Source organism: Borostomias antarcticus, assembly GCF_949987555.1.
Source record: "Borostomias antarcticus genome assembly, chromosome: 7".
NCBI classification, from domain to species: Eukaryota; Metazoa; Chordata; class Actinopteri; order Stomiiformes; family Stomiidae; genus Borostomias; species Borostomias antarcticus.
Window position 1 is genome coordinate 6,199,344 of NC_140240.1, and position 19,722 is coordinate 6,219,065.

General features: G+C 46.4%; 1 protein-coding gene across 1 annotated transcript; it reads right to left on the reverse strand.

Annotated features, from left to right (window-relative positions):
- Positions 1-930: 930 nt before the first annotated feature.
- rybpb (RING1 and YY1 binding protein b) lies at positions 931-17,858 on the reverse strand. Its single transcript, XM_084440671.1, has 5 exons — positions 17,737-17,858; positions 17,002-17,127; positions 3,270-3,629; positions 3,076-3,174; positions 931-2,720 (listed from the first exon to the last, which is right to left on the reverse strand). The coding sequence occupies exons 1-5, from the start codon at positions 17,760-17,762 to the stop codon at positions 2,471-2,473; spliced, it is 861 nt and encodes a 286-aa protein (XP_084296797.1). The 5' UTR covers positions 17,763-17,858; the 3' UTR covers positions 931-2,470.
- Between the last annotated feature and the right edge of the window lie 1,864 nt (positions 17,859-19,722).

A 19,722-nucleotide genomic window follows, 5' to 3' on the forward strand; every position in this document is an offset into this window, starting at 1 on the left:
CTTTACACAGTAAATTAAGGTTACTGGTCGCACACAAGAACAGAACTGCTTGCGCGTAAAAGAAACAAAGAAAGAAACAAGACTGTTCAGCTCAATGGCATTCTCTTAGTGTTGGCTCCACCATTTCAAAACATACACTGTACAAGCAACATTTCACATACCCAGCAAATGGACATCATTCAATAATTTATGATACAATTAATCATTTCTGTCACAGAGGTCAGTCGAGTGAAAATGGTCGCAGGTAAGGCATGTGACCAGGCATTTTAGGACCATTCCTTCTGGGTTGCACTTCAAATCAGGTTTGATATTCAATTGACATTCCCTCCCATAGCCCCCCGCCCATTGATGTTCAATCTGTTCACATTGCATTTCCTTTGAAAAACCTTTTCCTCTTTCAATGCAATCGCAATGACGTTCAACAGCAGAATCACAAATTATAGCAGAATACACTTTGAAAGGATTCTTAACCCCCGACTGCTTCTGAGACAACAAACATTACCAACACACATGATTATCATCTCTACAACTTGGACGGCCGGGCCTTTCCTACTGTACAATGTCTGGCTGAACACCTCCCTGTTGACTGGTAGTGCAGTAAGAGGAAGATGTTCACCAGATCTGCGTCTTGCACGTCTGTGGGGAGTGGTAGGGCATACTCAAGACCCACTGGATCTTTGTAGAAGAGGAGATACTGAGGACAATCTGGCAGTGAAGAAGGTTTTTAACAGGGCTTTACATGGGGCTTCTTTAAACACTGCAGTTACACTGCAAGTCACTTCATCTGGCTGCCCATTGGCTTTCTCATGGCCTTCACTAGGGATGGATATGTTCTCTACAGCCTAGAGTTTGTCTTTACTTTGCTGATACTCATTTATCTAGAGGCGAGTTGAGTTCCTTGTAAAGTGGACAATAATTACGCCATTTAAATGGATTATATTAGACTTTATTTAAAATGTATTTCACACATTTGATAATTGCATTTCAAATTGTTATTCATTTGTCTATCGGCATTATGAAATTCCTTTGGTCCTTCAATAAATAAAACTAAGATATCATATACACATTTATTCTTTGTACAATTTAATACACGTAAAAGGAAATCATATTGGTCTATTATAAGCTATAAGGTGAATGTTATTTCAAATCATTTCATTGGTTATTCAGGTAAGCTCTTACTGCTTTGAAAATGCACCAAAAAGCAGAAAAAGAAGCCTTTATCCACTAATGTTTCTTGCCATCACTGACATATCGGTCAGTCTTCAATAGATCTAACAAAGTAGGTCACAAATCAGTCACCAGACCTCTGAAGCCGTTCAGATCTTTGCACGTAACTGTGAAATAATATTTAGTAAACCAGGATACTCTAAATGAATAGTTAGTCGAGGTGAAACATACTAAAGCCTAGCCTATATTACAGTTCAGTCTTTGTTGGGTGAACTCAAAATAACCTTTTCTTCGGTCATCAACAGAAAACACCCTTGCTCAGAGCTGAGGGGGACAAAGCAGACCCTCAAAAACTGACATATGCCTATAGAAGTACTGAATGCAAAAACATCGAGAACTTTAGTGTTTTACACGATAGCCTACACACTATACAGTTAAGGACAGGAGACACTGTATAAGATATATGCTATATCAGACTAAATCATAGACAAAAAATCGATTTGAAGTTGGAAAGTTGAACTTCAGTTAACCTTTTTATGCTGCACATTGACCTGTACATATCAACCTGAAAGACCCGAGGCGGTCCCAACAGAGTTCAGAGAGTGACAGTAAAGAGAGAAAGTTGCCTATTTCTGGGTTATTAGCACTTTGTTGTGTTTAGTGAATGGCAACCCCAGGTCTGAAACCAGTTCACAGTGTATCTAGCACCAATGCGTGGGTGTCTCAAGAGTCTTGTCCTTTCCGACCATTAAAACTGTATAAACAGGTGTCAAAGGGAGCGACCGGTAGAGATACACAGCAAAGCTTGAAAGAAAAAAAATAGTTTTTTTGGGGGGGAGGAGTATACAGGTGCAACAAGTAATAAATAAGGATAATAATGGTTCAGAGTTGCTTAAATGTTGGTAGTTATTGTGCACAGCAGATATTTCTTTTTACAAAAACGAAAAGTTGATTCAGCCGCACATCCACGTACGAATATAAAACAATACATACAAATGTCAGGATGCCACTGGGGGGGGGAGTTGGGGGGTGGGCAGTGTTCCCAAACTGCCCCTCGCCTGCCTGTGTCGTGTGTGTTATGTGTTTGTGTGTGTGTACCCATGAGCAAGATCATCCCCCAGCAGGGGGGCTGCTTCTACTGCAGGCGTGTTGCTGCTCCTCTGTGGGCCAGCTCTCCCAGCAGCATCCTGAGGCGGTGGTGGAATGGAGGCAGGGCAGCGAGTAAGAAGGTGTGATGATCTCCCCCCCTCAGGAATCCACAGGGTCCTTTTTAAAGAACGTCCGGAGGAGAGGGAGAGGGGCTTCAGAAGGACTCGTCATGCCCCGCAGAGAGCTCGCCCTTGGGGGTGGAGGCGCGAGACGAGCCCTTGTCCATGCTCTCGGAGCCGGAGCTCTGGTGCTGCTGTTCGGACCCCGCGCTGGACGTCACGGTGGACGAGGACGTGGATGAGGAGCGCGTCTTCTCCTTAAAGTCTGTGATGATGACCGTCACGTTACCCACTGTTATAGCCAGCTGCTGGGCAGTGCTCCGGTCAATATTCTTCAGCTTGGGCCTGGAGGGGAGGGGGGGACACCGAATTAGACAACGTTTAGTAATGACTACCCCAGGCAACAGACAGTATCTGTGGCTCAAATAGGAAGGGTAAGACGGTCAAGTACTATGTGGGTGGTTGGACCAAGCTGTTGATATCAGCTCCTACCAAGTGGACAGTCAAAGTAAGTGGGAACAGAGAGAGCGTGGGTGCAGAGAGTGAAAGGTTATTTGTGAATCCCTTGCGCTTCCCCATAGATTTGGCTTAGATATGGAGACCCCGCCATTTACACAGTAGCTCTAACTAAACACAGCAACCACCATGAAGCTGACTAAACGCTCACACGTCAGGAGCGTGGTAGAGCACAAGGACCCACCTGGAGATGTGAGAGGTCTTGTTGGTCTTGGTCACAGACTTTCCAAACTGTATGCTGTGTTTGTCACTGGGTGGGCTCGGGTGACTGTCCAACTTGGGTCTGGAGGGACAGAAGTAGACGTTTGCGCTTGGAGAGGGGCAACCAGGAAGTTAGGAAGGAAGTGTTACAGATCTGAGCATGAACCGGTCACTGACCTGGTCTTTTTGCTGCTGGGTTTCTTGGTGATGGCGGGGCTGATGTCCTTCTCCCTGTCTGGCTTGTCCTTCAGTGGCTGCTCCTTCTCGCTCTTGTCCTTGACCGGGGCCTCTCCCTCGGGCCTCACCCTCCTCTCCGGGCGCTCGACCTCGGGGTGCTCGGCCTCGGGGCGCTCGGCCTCGGGGTGCTCGGCCTCGGGGCGCTCGGCCTCCGGGAGGTCTCCGTCCGGGCGCTCTCCGTCCGCACGCTCCTTGTCGGGCCGCTCACTCCTCTCCCTCTTCTCCTTCTTGGGTGGCGGAGGAGCTGGGTACTGCTGAGCGACCTGCTGAGCCACCAGCTGGGAGTTGATCCTGGGTTTCCTGCAGGGACGAGGCCAGAGCACACACACGGATTATCAGAAGCCCGAGTCCGACACACACACACACACACACACACACAGGGCAGCCATAAGCCGTCCCTGGTCATCAGACAGCACTCGGCCCTCCGCGGTCTGGTGAGGAGGATTGGAGCAGCTCCGAGGGACTGAAGGGGTTAACGCTCACAGCTGGGGCCACGGGGCGTAAAGTGACAGCTCTCAGTGGGGCCGCTGTGTTTGGAGGGTAATCTCATTAGCTGGCTGCAGTAATAAAATGAATGTGGGGATCACAAGGTGGGGACATTTGCGGCACGTCAGTTACTGTTCTAATCTGATTACGGCAGGGCTGTGGCCCCATTTGTCACAGGCTGGGATTCACCGAGACGTGCAGCCAGCTGCCCGCTCACTCACGAGCTAGAGAGCTCGCCCACCAAGATGATGAGCTCTCACTCTCCCCGACGCATTCAAGTAGGCAACCTACAACCACCCACACACACTCGCACGCACTCTATTCTCTCTAAGCTCAACCATTCTCATTCAGTAGGAAAGTGTCAGAGAGAGAAAGATGAATGAGTGTCTTGAAGGATGGATAAATAAATAATTTTTTTTTTAAAAAAAGCTCAAGACGAAAGCTTCGGAGACAGCTCATCACCATTTCTCCAGAGAAGTTTGTTTGGGTATTTTGCGCAAAAAAAGTTTGAAAGTGAAATCCTCCACAAAGACACACTCAAATCTACTTTGAGGACAGAACGTAGTCTCCAGTCCATAGTAGTCGTCATCACCATCGCCAGCTACAGATGTCAAGCAGGCGCAGAGACAGTGGTAGACCTGCTCTGTGCAGTGTTGATGAAGAGTTGGGTTGAGTGAGTTCTACGTGTTTTTTTTTTTCTCTCTTCCAAGATTCATACCTATTTTCATACCCAAGGGCCAACAGGTGTGTGTGTGTGTGGGGGGGGGGCTACAGAGAGTTCTGGGGATTGGCTTTGTAATCAAATCAATATTCAAATCATTCATTTTTTGCAGCCCCCGGTCAAAATGGGGTGCTACTCTGAATTAGGGATGCTCTGATCTGGATTTTGGGGCCGATACAGATCACCGACTCGTTTACTCAGGATTGGCCTATTTTTTTTTTTTTTTTTACTACTTCTCCTCTTAGAATGGTCTTACCCATATTATTGTACAGATATGATGACACTCTTTGCTTGGAGAAATTTTGATTAAGGTTGCCCATTATTAAACACTCATTAAACTCAGACTACAAATATATCAGATATATAATTCAACATACAGCATATCACTATTTCACATTCTGAATTGAATTGACACATCACTCTATAGCATTTAGGTTGTAGCATCCAAGTTTGTACTTGTATATCTATGTCAAGCTAAGCAGCTAGATTAGATTTAAAAGATTGGCTTTTGCAGTCGGACAATTTGGCGACGACTGATAGACCCCGAGTCATTTGGAGTGAAAATCGTCCGATTTAAATAGGTGGCCGATCGATCGGAGCATCCCTAGCCTACTTGGAACGGCTAGTGACTTTGTGTAACGTTGCCAAATCAGCCTGAGAGCGGCCAAAGTATCCTGCAAATCAAACTAGTCCTATGGATAGGGTGCCTTTTCATTCAGTTGACATTTTACTGTGATGAAAAATGCCCCCACGAAAATAAAAAATAAAAAAACATAAATAAAACCTTGACCATCCCTACCACAGACACAGGCTCAACCCAGACAGGACTCCAGCCAGAACAGATCATCACACCGCAGGAGTGGGCCAGCTCAAAGGCCTGGGATACATGGCGCCGTTTTATCAGCGTTGTCAGTAGTGATCAGGGTTACTGGAAACGCTATCGCAGCACCAGTCGCAACACTGAGCATGCGCGTGCCTGTTGTAAACAGACCCTGACAGTTATCTATGAAAATAATTTGTTTTTAATCCATTTATTTAGGGCTGCCAGTCTTCAACAAAGGAAATCTTGGTCAGCCTGTTCTCAGGCCTATATTTCCAAATTAGGGTGATCCTATTCCTTAGTTAGTAATTAACTAGTAGGCCTAATTCGTTATTCAGCATAAATTGTATTATTATTGTTTCTTTTTGATGTAGGCCTGCTAGACCAGGTGCTTCCACTCAACTCACTTCCACTCGACCTCAAGTTGGTCTCATATTATCATATGATGGTCTCATCATATTCCATAATAACTCATTTTGTCCATCCATTCAAATTATTTAAATAAATGCACTTTCCAATGTCTGAATAAAATCACGATCATGAGTTTTGTTAGAGTCTGATCGCGCTCCCCGTTTGTGGTGGCAATCCGAGTCTTAAATCTGAAGTCTTTTTCTCTTGAAGTTCTGGTAAAATCAAACATATTTAATATAATCTGAAGTTTTTAGTCTTAATGCAAATAACCTGGATGATCCCAGTCTTTGCAAAAACGTATAGTCTGACTAAAAACACATCTTGATGTGAGAGAGTGTCAGACAATCTTTTCAAAGTCTAGTGTTTGGAGATTGCACTAAATTCTATAATGCTGCTGCTGTGTCTTTGAAGATTGCATTTTGACTATTATAATGCATAAAATAATAACATAGAACAGATTACAATAGCAGAACATAATCAAATCCAATAGAATATCCTAACAAAATGAAATAACGATATGCCTACTTTTTACAATGCTGTACAACCATGCATTTTAGAGATTGGGCTGGACTTTAGACGTTAGCAGCACCCTGCTCAAAATACGCTCCCGCGACTATGTATGGAAGAAAATCAGTCATCAGTCTTAACATAAATCATACAATTAGGAGAAGCGTAGTCCATTTTATTAATGTTTATAGTCTATAGTCTATTTTTTGTCTAACAAGCTTCATTGCTCGACTACTAGAATCTTGGTCGGACAAGAGTAGCCCATTTCAACTAAGCAATCACATTGAATCTTACAATCACATTCTGGGCTTTAAAATTATGTGTTATAATTTAACTGTACAATAACCGAACATCCTTCATCAAAACGAGATCACCTTCACCTGTTTACACGAGGATGATCCAGGAATGAAAAGGAAAACACCCCTCATGACGTTCTCAAAACCTCACGGGTTTTCACAACGCTGACGCCGTGTTTGCGTAACTGCGAGGTGCAAACGGGAACCGAAAGTCCCGTAAACGGGGGGAAACAGACCGTGTAACCCAGACGTAAGAGAAGTACCAAAAAAATACCCCACATACGTACTCTCTCTCTCTCACACACACACACTCTCTCGCTCTTACACACAAACACACAGTAGAGGGCCTTCTCCAAGCCCAGCCACGGCTTCAGCCTCACTCCCCCATCATCTTCAGTCTTGGCAGAAGGCCTGCCTGCTATCCTGGCTGCTGCCCCGTTCGAGAGAGAGATCGAGAGAGAGAGATCGAGAGAGAGAGAGAGAGAGGGAGAGGGAGAGGGAGAGGGAGGGGGAGAGAGAGAGAGGGGGAGAGAGAGAGAGAGATCTTGCTTACTTTCAGATGTCTCTCACAGAGCATCGGCTTGAGCTGATACAGACTAGCCCTGCTGCTCAGAGAACGAACCTCTGGTCTGGAATACAGATGATATTCCTGAGTGCCTCATAGGGCAGGGTGGACTTGTGGTCTAGGCTGAGTATTACAAGGTTAAGGCAACAGCGGCATCACAATGCGGAGAGTGAGTTCATTGGGGACCAGCGGAAGACTCTGTGGTATGAATCAAATGCGTGGAATTCAACAACAGAACTCATTATGTGGTCAACGTTAGTTGATTAAAAACTACATATTTATCACAGACAAAGTCAACATCCACTCTGAAGGCAACGTTCCACTGCCGTTACCATTGGCGTGTGTTCAGTTCTCCTGAGCTGGCCCAATGAGTGGTTTGCTAGGGCAAAAAAACATGGGTAGTCAGACCCACTTGTCCAAACATTGTAATACTCGACCTAGGTTGCGGCTCAATGGGTCAGAACGCGAGCGAAACATGGTGGAAAACAATGAGTGACAGTGCTCTGCTAGCGCACCTGAGGCCGGTGGCCTCAGCAGGGGACCTCCAGAGGGTTGGTTGCTCTCACACCCACTGGCTGAAGTTGTAGTGGATAATGATACATTGCTGATGTCACCGTGTGTGTGTGTGTGTGTGTGTGTGTGTGCGTGTGTGTGTGTGTGTGAGGTGGAAAGTGGTTAACAGATGGCTGCAGGAGTGGTTAACCTCAGCCGTGCAGCTTCCCACTGACAGCATGCCCAGTGACACCTCCATTTCTATCTCTCCACTCCTGTCTGCCGAAGCCCATCGGAGAGAGCCTACGTCCCTCCCTGGTGGGGGGGTGGTTGGGGGGCGATCAGAAGGCAATCAATCCCCTCGTAATAGAGCATCATGTCGTAGCGCTCCTGCCACGTTCCAATCAATACGGCAGCTGTGGTGAATGCTGATGAGCGGGGGGCTGCGGGCCAGACCAAGCCTCCGCTGCCACTGGTCTGGGGCTTAGATACAGCGCCAGCCCTCCGTCTGTCCCTCCCTCCCTCCCTCTCTCCCTCTCTCTCTCCGCCTGCTGCTGCTGTCTTGATGCCAGTCACACGCCACGGGGAAGGACAGGAGCCTCCACTCCCACACACACTCTCGCTGCGGTTCAGCCGGTGGAGACATAGGCAGAGACTTCAACAACAAGAAACTTTTATGACTGCAAGAAACTTGGTGGAGAGAACAAACAAAAACACTGTAAAAAAAACAAAAAAAAACAAGTTCAGCCGAATAACAATCCGAGGCGGTTTCCGAGGAACAACATAGTTGGCCAGTTCCGAGGTCACTGGAAACCCGCCCGCGCCCGCTCACACCCGCAGTAGTAACACCATTACTGTTCGCACTGAGATGCGCATGGCTTGCCAGAGGCACGCGGCCAAACGCTGGCGCAGGCAGCGGGATCAGAAATCATTCTGGTTGGCAGGTTAAGCTGCTAGCCGAGCGGTGGAAATAGAACGTGAGCGTGATTGGCTGACTGATTGACTGACTGATCGATCGCTGGTCTCTACGCCTCCTGGGCCCCGTCAGCCCAGGCCTGGCCCCAAACGTGGAGATTTGTGTGAGCAGCGGCGACGGCGGCCTGGCTCAGCCGAGGGCGGCGCGTCCACCACCAGCACCAGCCGGTAGTTAAGCTGTGATTCAGCGCCAGCTGTAAGTCGGCCGTGAGTTGTTTCTGCCCTGAATGGGGTGCTGCTCTCTTATAGCTCGCGCTGCTGGTGCTACACAGGGCATGACTTATTTACTGGCCGGCCCCGTGTCGCGGCTCTCGACGGCGCCGCTCTGCGACCCCTTAAGAACACGGGCCGGCAGCGACGGCCGGCGGGCTTCCCCCCCCCCCCCTGCTGAGAGAGGCCTAGCTAGCCGCATATCCTCCTCCCTGGCCCTCCTCCACACTAGCCCCTCAGTAGATAGGTGACTGACAGCAGCTCCTCTGACCATCCCCTGGAATTACCCCACCCCCGCGGCAAGGAGGGGATGTGGTGGAGCCTCTCTCCGCATGGACGCCAGGGAATGACTGTTATCAGCACTAAGTGCTCCTAACCCAGGCAGACTGACACCCGTAGTTAGACCGCCTCCAACACCAGTACTCTGTACGGTCCTAGTGACGGAAAGGACTCCACACTGCACTGTTTGTATCTGAACCAGAGACGGACATGAAACTTTAGACTGAGCTGCTTTTTTGGTGGGCCGCTAAAAGCCAGACAGAGAGACAGAGGGGTGACCACAGGAAAGCCCTCATTAATGCAGCTCTTTGATTTGGAGTGCTACGTTGAGGACAGGCAATTACTCGTAGCCACAGAACTCACAGCAGACCTGGTCGAAGAGGAGAGAGGAGAGGAGAGGGTAGAGGCTTCTTCACACATGAACTCCCTACTGCGGAGCCGAAGCAGAGGCATCGTCTTCTACCACGAGTCTGAAAGAACAAAGCCTTCCCTGGATAATGAGCCCTTTGCGACGAGGCCCGGTGGGACCAGGCTACACCACGCAGCTCACCCTTAGCCCCCGGACAGATGGACAGCCTGTTTTAAAGCACCCGTCCTCTTGCTTTAATCAACGCTAATGGATGCTGATCCCTTTCACCGAGGCGAGTCCTCCATTCATGTTACCTTGCTTTGTGCAGTCGTGACCTCGTTTTCTGCACGGGATACGGCGCGAGTCGAGAGCGCTTCCCTCGGGACGTCGCCGAGCGCCGGCGCTGACGTAACGTCGACGTCTAGTCGTTCGTCGAAGTCTAACGTTTCTGGAGTGCCTCGGGTCGCTATGTGCGCCCTCTGCGCAGGGGCTGACGGAGATGCGCGCACCGGAGGAGAGCACCGGCCGGGCTGGCTGCTCGGGGACGAACTGCTGAGGGGAGACCGCAGGGGGCGTGGGGGGGCGGAGCCCGTCTGTGGTCCGCGGCCGAGGGTACTTTATTTAGTCACCTTCGCTACTTTAAATTACGTCTGTACACTATTTTGAGATGTTTATGGCATGAATCGGATGTGACGATGTATATTTTTAAGTAGGCCTACTTTATCTTTTGATATTTCAACGGGCTGCATGCGATCAATGTACGGACTCCACATTACGCAGGTTTGTTAGTTTGTTGGGGATTAACAACAATAATGTGAGTTTTCTATTTTCTCTTTCCAGTTTTACCCTTTTCACAATAAAACGTCATTTTTATAACCACGTCTCATTGATTGGCAAGGCATTTAGAGCTGCCTGTCAAATCGTAGCCTACTTATTCAGACTCGGGAGGATGAGGAGGACATAACGAGAAACAATTGATAGGCAGGCTGGGCTGTATAAAGAAATACCACAATGCATATAGTCTAGATTTATAACATTAGGGTTAGGCTATACACGTTATGGTATGTAGCCTCTCACTATGGTGGTCACTAGGTAGGCTGTTACGGCGGTGTCGTTCATTGCATAGCCTACACATATAAAAAAAGGAATATTATTTTTTCATATAGAAGGAATATGCATAAGCATATATGGAAGCATAATCACTGCATAAGAATATGTGGAAATTAAATTTTTGCCTATTTTAATACATTTTAAATCGTGCTTAGAGGAAATTTTCACTGGACATTATGAGGGGAGAGATGTCGGACTTCAACATATTTTCCCGGACAAAAAAAAAACGTAATTACCAGTTAACGGCAAGTCTAAGAGGTTTTATGAGAAGTGGAGATACAATGAATGGGATCTGAGTTTATAGAGGATGGCTTGACTGTGGCGCTAAGAGTGAGGTAATGAGGTGCTCCATCTGTCACCAGCATACTAAAGAAAAAACCTGTATTGACTGAATTAAAAAATATGCTTGGCTTGTAGCCTACATTTTTCATCTACCAGTCCCCTTGGCAGGTGAGCCAAATGGACATTTCAGACACTGGAGGACATCTGACAGAAAATAATCCATGGAAATCTAGGTACGCCTACTTGTTTTTAGGGGATTAAAAGAGAAATCAGACATCCTTTATGCCATGAAGAATCCTTAGCAACAAGTGTGGGGCTTCGGTGTGTGTGTGTGTACACACTGTGAGAGACATTCCCTTCCCTGTCAGACCTTCGGGCTACAAACTGCCTCCCATCATTAAGACTGACAGCCGGCGTTCCGACACAACTGAGCACACAAGCTTCTTCTGTCAGAAGGGCCGTGTCATATTCTTCTGTGCATCACTCGCTCCCTTATACCCACCTTCCCCTCTCTCTGTCTGGTTCATCACTCATTCTCTCACACCTTCTCTTTACCTGCCATCGCTCACTTTCTCTGAATCATTTCCATACCTCTCTCTCTTACTATATCTCAACTGAACCTTCACCCACCCCTCCACATCTTGCCCTCTCTCCTGGTGTCCTCCCGGTAAGCTATCCGTCTAGTGGACCCAGCCCCCTCTGGCCTGCTGCTGGCCTGGTTGTGCTTGCCTGCCTGCCTTCCTGCGCTAGTGTAAACAGGGTCTGTTTCCAATTAGCTCAACAACATCAAGCAACACAGCTCGGGGGAGCACAGTGCTTCACCACATGCGTGTCATGTTGACTACACACCCTAGGTTAAAATTTCACCTTTTTACTTGGTAGCACTGGTGCTCCCAACTTCAAAAAGTTAGGAGGACCAGCAAAAATGTAGAAGCCACCCACCCCCGTAGAGGACGCATTGTCTGCGTGTCTGTGTTCCATAACTTGAGCTTGATAACTTGAGCCAAGATGCTCTGCTCGATGCGATCGTGAAGTCGAGAGCTTGGTCCCTGAATTTGAATCCGCCCCCTCCACTGAAGTTGACTGATTCTTGGTTTGGTGTTGAAACAGTTGTTTCTCTGAGTAAAAATAATTGACCAATAAGCGCCGCGGGTTCTAACGATTAAGCCAATCAGTGCCAAGAGGCAGGCCTAACACCGTTGAAAAGCTGTTGTCGAGTGTTGTCAAGCTCTGCGTTGGGACAATGTGCCACCCGTATTACTTGAAAAGACTACTTGAGAGTGGACGTTGGGGGAGGATGGTTGGCAGTAGTTGGTAGTATTAGTAACAAAGTAGCTTACCACGATTACCACGATTACATTGTTTCACTTCGCTCCGTGCCAAGTTCAACATTGTCTATGGTTGTCGTGCATCAGCAATGACTTTAGATTCAGGCAGATACGCTGGTCTCCAGTGATTGGTTAGGGAAAATCAAATCTCCCTCCCCAATGGAAGCAACTTCCGAATGAAGATCTCAACGGAGTGTACCGAGTTGACATTCTGTCTGATATCAGGCTAAAATGATTACAAAAATGTCTACCATGGTGCATAGCTGTGAGTCAGATCTTTTCGGTGTTTATTTTTTGGCTGATCGTTTCTTATAAGGCAGGGGCTCAAACATAAAAAAGCCTACCTTAAAAACACAACTTTAAAAAAAATCGAAATGGCAATGAGCTTACCCAAGCTCCTAATCCAGCCCATAGACCAGTCTGTGTCTGTTCTCTCTGTCTGTATCACGTGCAGTGAATGACAGAGACCCAGAGAAGGGCGATCAGAGGACGGCCGTGTGTGAGGAGGACGGCCAGTCTGCTCTAACCTTCCCTGGGTAATGATGTGCTCAGTTCTGCCTTCCCCCTGGAGACCCTCGGCTGGGTGAACACATCACACCAGCGGGCTGCAACAACCCCCCCCCCCCCCCCCAAAAAAAACAAAAAAACAACACAGTTCTCTTTCTCTTTCTCTTTGTCCCTCTCTCATCTCGCCTTCTCCCTGTTACTGTAGCCTGTTTATAGAGATCCCGCTACATTGCTCAACCTCGATTTTCTGACTTTGTTTATACTGAACCAAAGAAAGCTGGCATAATGTGTGATTTTATACAGCATGCCGGCAATCTGGACATCCAGAGGTGTGACCCAAACACGCAACATTCACTAGTTGTCAAATTCACAAGCTGTAGTTGCAGGCTTGGCTGCATAAGCCATCCTATGTTTGAGCCTGCTAAACCTGAAACTGTCCTAGTAAGTTGTCTTTATAACCAACTTAATTAACTTGTTTTATAAACAACCTAATTCCTAGTTGTTTGAATGACAAAAGTCTGTTCAGATTCAGAAGTGGGCTACGTGCGGAATTAACTGAATAGCAACAGCCTGCCTACTTCCTCTCACAAAGGACTCTCAAAGCGAGTGATGTAGGCAGTGAAACCCCAGGCTTGTTTACATTTTGAGAAAAGAGCACGTTCCTCAGTTCTCCCAACTCTCCTCTCATTGGCAAACCATCAAAACGTCACGCCCCTGTGCCGCAACGCCGGCTGTCCCATTTATACAGGCAGCGATTCGGCGATATTACCATCTCCGTTATGCGGCATGCAAGACGCTACAGAATATTCTGTGACGGTGCTTTTTGTACAGAACAACAGAACAATGCAGCGTGATAAAGGCGCAAGATTTCCACCGTGAAAGTGCTGCATAAAACCGCCTTGTAACTCACCTCTCTCTCCATCCTCCTCCTCTCTCTCCTCTCCCGCTGAGGACGTGCTCTGGGCTGAGGACGCGCTCTGGGATGAGGACGTGCTCTGGGCCTATTCATCAGCTCTCTCAACAGCTCTCCATTTGTGATATTGCCAAAGTGACTATTGTAGCCTATTCAATCACTCACTTTCTCCCAAATCCCATGAAGAAATTAAGATCTTTTAAATCCACCAATTAACACACTGAGATTAGGGCTACCCACTCGCTCGTGCGTAGGGTTTAGCACAGATGCTGATAATGCAGGATAAGCAAGAGCATTTCCTCTTGAGTGGGGCCGGTGGGGGGGATGGGCGCAGCCTGCAAATGGAGTACACCAGCCAGCATGTCCCTCTTCTGTAATTCCATTATCCCCGACAATTTGCACTAATGTGACAGTGGTAAAAAAAATCCACAGATTATAATGGCTCTATTCCATCATTGTAACAGACAGACGGGCACATCCATGCGCACACACAGACAGGCACATGTCCCCATCTCCACATAATGTCTGCATCCAGGGTGACCCTAGAAATGTGGCCTATAGAAGCCTGTCAGCTGGAATGTTAGGCTAAGATCACCACAGCCAAAGACTAGAACACCACGAGACTGTACCTGTTCCTGATTATCAATCAACTTCCCCCTGAAATCCTGGCCCGCTTCGGGACTACTCAGAAAACCGATACAGCGGCAAGGTGTCACATTCACAGTGATCGGTTTCAGGTGATAGAAACATTTGAATATGATAGCTGCAGGCCTCACCTCACAGTGGCACTAAAGCAAATTACTGAGAAGAGGAGCATATTACCTCTGGTATAAAGACACCAAACTTATTTCAACTTGTAGATTATCAGTAGAACACACAGGTCAGGCACAGTGCTTTCTTGTTTGAGAGTTGGGGTGGCTGCAGCTAGATTTAGCCTATGGTATTGCGTTACATCACTATGTGGGAATGGGTCAACAGGTTCATTAGGCCACTGAGAGACGGGGCCCCTCTCACTGCATGCTGAAACAGCAGGCATTTTACTCTCGTTGACGGCGCACACAGGCTACTTGGCTACTGCTGTTTGCACTTATTAGCCACATGACCCAGTACCTGTACGCTTCCACTGTTTCCTGCCTCTGGATGGAAGCTGACAGGGGCATTGGCTGCCGAGACTGATGTGGCAAACACCGGCGCACACTATACTATAGATACGACACACACGTCACGCACACAGTCAAACGCTTATCGCCCCATCAAACTGCCACATCCTGGAATGTAAGGTAGACTTTTCTGGGCAATGTCACTCTGTAGATGAGCTTATTGTCATATTTTCTGCAAAATAATAAAGTCTAAAAGTTCTATATTCCTGGTGCCGGAACCTGTGAGACACACATATTTTCCATTCCCATTTAAATGTGTTCAATGCATCTCCATTTAGATCCCCCACTCAAACTATCCAGGAAGTAGCTTCTTCTCCAGGTCTGCAGTATGCCAAGTCTGCATAATAAGATGCAGAAATCAATATCTAGCCTGCAACAAACACACATAAAAAAAATCTGAATGAAAGTTCCCAAAAGTGCAAAGACCTTCTACGGTAATTAGTTAGCAGAATATATTATCTTCCCAACCACCCATTCAGGCTAGAGAAGCAGATAAAAGAAGGAAGACAAACAACCACCCTCCCTCCTAAGTGTGGATCATTTGGCTAGGAGCATACTACACCCCCTTATGCTTGACTGGAATACATCAAAAGGGAAAAAAGATGGCTAATTAGCACCCATTACAATAAGAGCCAGACTGACAACAACAAAAAAAGAAGAAAAACATCAATCAAAGGTTAACCATTTAGATCAAGTGGAACTGTGACAACACACTTCAGTGACGTCACATGCTTCCATTTACCAAATAGAGGCAATTGGGCTGCTGCCAAAGTTCAGTAGTAGGGGGCTGCACACGCGCCTCTCCGTTTCCTGCCTCAGAGCATGCTTGTTTGCTTACCCCACTGAGAGGCATGGGTCAAAAGTCATCAAACTCGGTTGTAGTTTTAAAACGAACCAGAGGAATAACTACACGCAACTTAGGGATTCTCAGTAAACGGCGTCAACGTTTCCCTGTTTGTGACAGGCAGGTTTGTGTCAGTTGAGCCACTCATTCTAAAAGCACAGCTGGAAAGGTTGAGGCTTGAGACTCAAATGACTCATTGCATCAAAGCAGCTGATGAGAAGTGATTGTCAACTCACTACCTCACGCTACCAACTTATCGGCAGAGCCTTTCCCCTGAACACAAGTAGGAGTGATAAACATGATATTGAAAGGGAATCACGTCAGATATCTAAGGGAATTACGTCAGACATCTAAAGGTAGCCTACCATGATAGTTTCCCATAACAGAAATACTGCTACTGCTGACATCGGGAAATAGCTAAATAAATAGTTTTCATCAAGTTTGTGGCAACACAACATTTGGGAATTTAAGCAGCTGAGATCTGACTGGTCAGTTTAAAAGAATGGGAAGGAATTCAAAGAATTAATTTACATATTGGTACCCATTATTCACACAGCACCTACCTTGAGTTACACTCACTTACAGAAGATCTCATTCAATCACAAGTACCCTCCTGGGCAGCGAACACTCAAGACAAGAGGGACTTTACCTACCACTACAGAAGGCTACACTTACTCATACTAACACAAAAAACAATCCGTTGTTCACTTGAAAACCATTTAAAGTGATACATCTGAGTGACTCAGTAGAGACCTAATTGGGCATGAGGAGATCATTGTACAGCTAATTGCATGACAAATGATTAGCTGTATTGCATGACATAGTCAACTGCATGACAAACAGTGCAATTTCCCATCGGGGGATTAATAAAGTACCGACTACCACACTACTACTACTACAACGACAACTAAACAATAGGCGACAGCGATAGGTGACATGCAGTGTACTGAGTACCTTACATGTACAAGATTAGTCACCATACTCTCCATCTACCACTTCTATTGGGACTATACAGCTAGATTAGAGTTCCTTACAGAACCTAGTCTCCATAAAATGATCAGACCAACTATCAAATTGAAGACTTTCAGTCAAGTGATGCTATTCTGATGCAGTGTAGCTGCACAGCCATCATGAAGTGAGGTCCCTCTCTCCCACCCCATCCCATCCCCCCTCTGGCTACCGAGGCAACAGAACAGCCAGCACACCTAGACGGCGCATTCTGCTCAGAGCAGGATGCAATAGTCAGTTGCGAGCAAAAAAAGCAAATAAAAAAAAATCGTCTTACTGCAATAATAATATGACTGCAGTATCAACAAGTCCACATTTTAGACCATGTTACACGACCAATGTGTCAAGTTAACTAGTTCATCTCAATATATTGCGAGCTGGAGAGAAAAACAGATCTGTTCAGACATACCTTGTGGATGTGCCCTTCCTCACATCGCAGATGCTGCATTTAAATGCCTCGGCACTGTTCCTGTAGGTGCAGACGCTACAGTCCCAATAGCCGTCGTCAGCACTCGGTTTTGCTTGTCTTTTTGGCCTTAGAAATAGACAAATGTAAGGTAAGTTAGTTATGGCATTGTGTTTCGGAGCGGATTAAAAATCGGCGATGACTTGCAGATTTCCCCCATATAACGTGTACATATCAAGTGCAATGGAGAAAAACATGGGCTCGCTGTCATTTATGTGTTCGGATCCCGACTAACCTGACTAGCATAGCGCTTTAGCAAGCAAGAAGCCTCCCGATCACCCAACGCTGGCTAGGCAAGCGATCTAGCTAGCTTCAACGTTCATATCCTACTGTCTAGCTCGCTGACTGATATTATACAGCTCGAGACTTTTACCTAGACGAATGTCAAATAATGTCAATTCGACATTGAGCTTCAAAAAGGCTTTACTAAAGCTGGGTAACATTTTCGAGAATGCCTGGCGTAAACAGGAAAAAATCCCTTTGTCTGAAAGTCAGTGGTAGAGAGTCGGCAGCGAGAAGCCGCCATAGCGCCTGCACTATTCTAGCTCGAGCATACAAACTGAAAAAGGGAGAAACACTCCTTGAGAAAGCATCCGAATATCAACCCCAAACGCCAATGAATTCTCGCTAAACCAATATAAATCGACACCAGAGGATATGAGACAAACGGTTAATTACCTGGTAGGGCTCTTCTTATCGCCCATGATGGATAACTGTCTTCCAAAAGAAGAAAAGAGCTGTAATTGTCAGTAATTGTTGTAGCTCTGCGCGGAGGATCCAGATAGAACCGCTGCTAAAACTGGCAGACAAGCTCGCGCATTCAGAGCTGACTCGAGGCAGGGCAGAGCGACTGCACACCGCGTGACTCCAAGACGTCCAATCACTGCATGCCTCGGTTAAAAGTCTGTCTGGAAAAGCGAAATCTACTGTGGATATTTAATGAATTTAATGCAAAATTGAAACGCAATTGTGGTCTGAAAATATATTTGAGTAAATGTGGAATAACAAATCATAGGATAAAGTAACCGTGCTTGCCTGCTTGCCTGCCTCCTGCTGCCCGCGCCTCCCTGTCGTTGTCATGGAATTGCTGCAGACTCACGTTGCCAGCGAGGAGTTCATCTTGGGACACATTGCTTACATCTTGATCAGTCAACACACGCGCGCGCGCACACGCACGCGCACATACATACACACACACACACACACATACACATACATACATACATACACACACACATATACACACACACACACACACACACACACACACACACACACACACACCTGAAGTCCGCCATCTGCCATTCTCCTTCTCACCACCCATATCTCATACACAAATTCCATCATGTAGCCTACAATCCATTAAACATGGATTTCAGGTGCTGGGCCTGATCGTAACCGTCTGTTTAGATATATTTCATGTTCTGGATCGTAATAATTCAATTTTTTTTACATAGACTATGGCTACTCATTTGATCATTTCCATCAGAATGTCGGTTTTCATTGAAAATTCCCATTACAGCCCACACTCTGATCATGGAATGCATAGGGCAAATGCTGCACCCTTCAGAGGCCTCCGCCTGCCTAGGACAAGGATCTCTCTGTGGGGGAGGCGAAGTGTGAATCATACAGGCTCATTAACCAATCTCCACAGCTCCAGCAGGTCCTATTGTGAATTCCTTTATTTGTCTGCAGAGTGTATCCCTGCTGCTGGCCCACTGGCTGTCCTGACACACTCTACCCAGCAATTACCTCATCACATGCTGCTCTCATGTAGTCTCATCATGCCACTGATAATCACAATTGAGTCAAAACAAGTGTCCTGTTGAACATTTATGGGAGAATTTGACTTTTAGAACTTTTTTTGTAGATTACATTCCTAAACTATGATTTGCTATTGTTGAGGAACCATTCAAATTTGAGATATTGAAACATTTGTCTAAAAAATAATTAGTGAAAATGTAACTGAAGTATGCAGCCTTGCCACTCAGTCCCTAGCAAAATCATATGTTCAGTGATCGACTTGGGCAGATCTCAACAGAGCTACCAGCACCTCAAACAGTAGGCTTATATCAGCTCAAACATATTGTGAAACTCCTGCACCTAAATATAAACAGTACCAGTTAGTAACAGCATTTATTCCAATCAAGCACTATATAGATGTTACAGTAATTAAGTAAGCGTTATGAGAAAGACAGCATTTGAAAGTGAATGGGGGTGGGAAACTACCCTGAGTATAAGTGTATGAACACAGCGCTACCCACATCAGAGTACCTTCCCCTTATGACTCATAAGAAAAATACGAAATGTGTAATCTTCTGTACAATACCATTCAACACTATCCAGAGACCGAAAGAGAGAACATATTTCCCATAGCATTCTCGGTAAGCAGTTTCTCCCAGTTTGCTTGCTTTTTAGAGAGCACATTTATTGACTCAGAAAGAGCAGGGAGGGTGAGATGAGACTGCGAAGAAGACTGCAGAGAGAGGAGGTAGACAGCGAGGCAGGCAGAGGAGAATTAGTTTGGAGGCAGGCTGGATGGCAGATGAGGACATATCCTCTCTCTGGCACTGCTTCGCACACACAAGAGAGAGATGAGGAGCAATGATAAATGGAAGTCTGACATTCTAAGATCAATAATGCTATAACACCACTGAAAGGGAA

Bases quoted from the DNA above. Each gene is read 5' to 3' on its own strand.
- rybpb (XM_084440671.1), bottom strand. From the start codon at position 17,762: ATGGGCGATAAGAAGAGCCCTACCAG. The intron at 17,128-17,736 runs GTAATTAACCGT...TCTATTTCTAAG, and splicing joins GATAAGAAGAGCCCTACCAG to GCCAAAAAGACAAGCAAAAC. The intron at 3,175-3,269 runs GTCAGTGACCGG...CTGTCCCTCCAG, and splicing joins CCCAGCAGCAAAAAGACCAG to ACCCAAGTTGGACAGTCACC.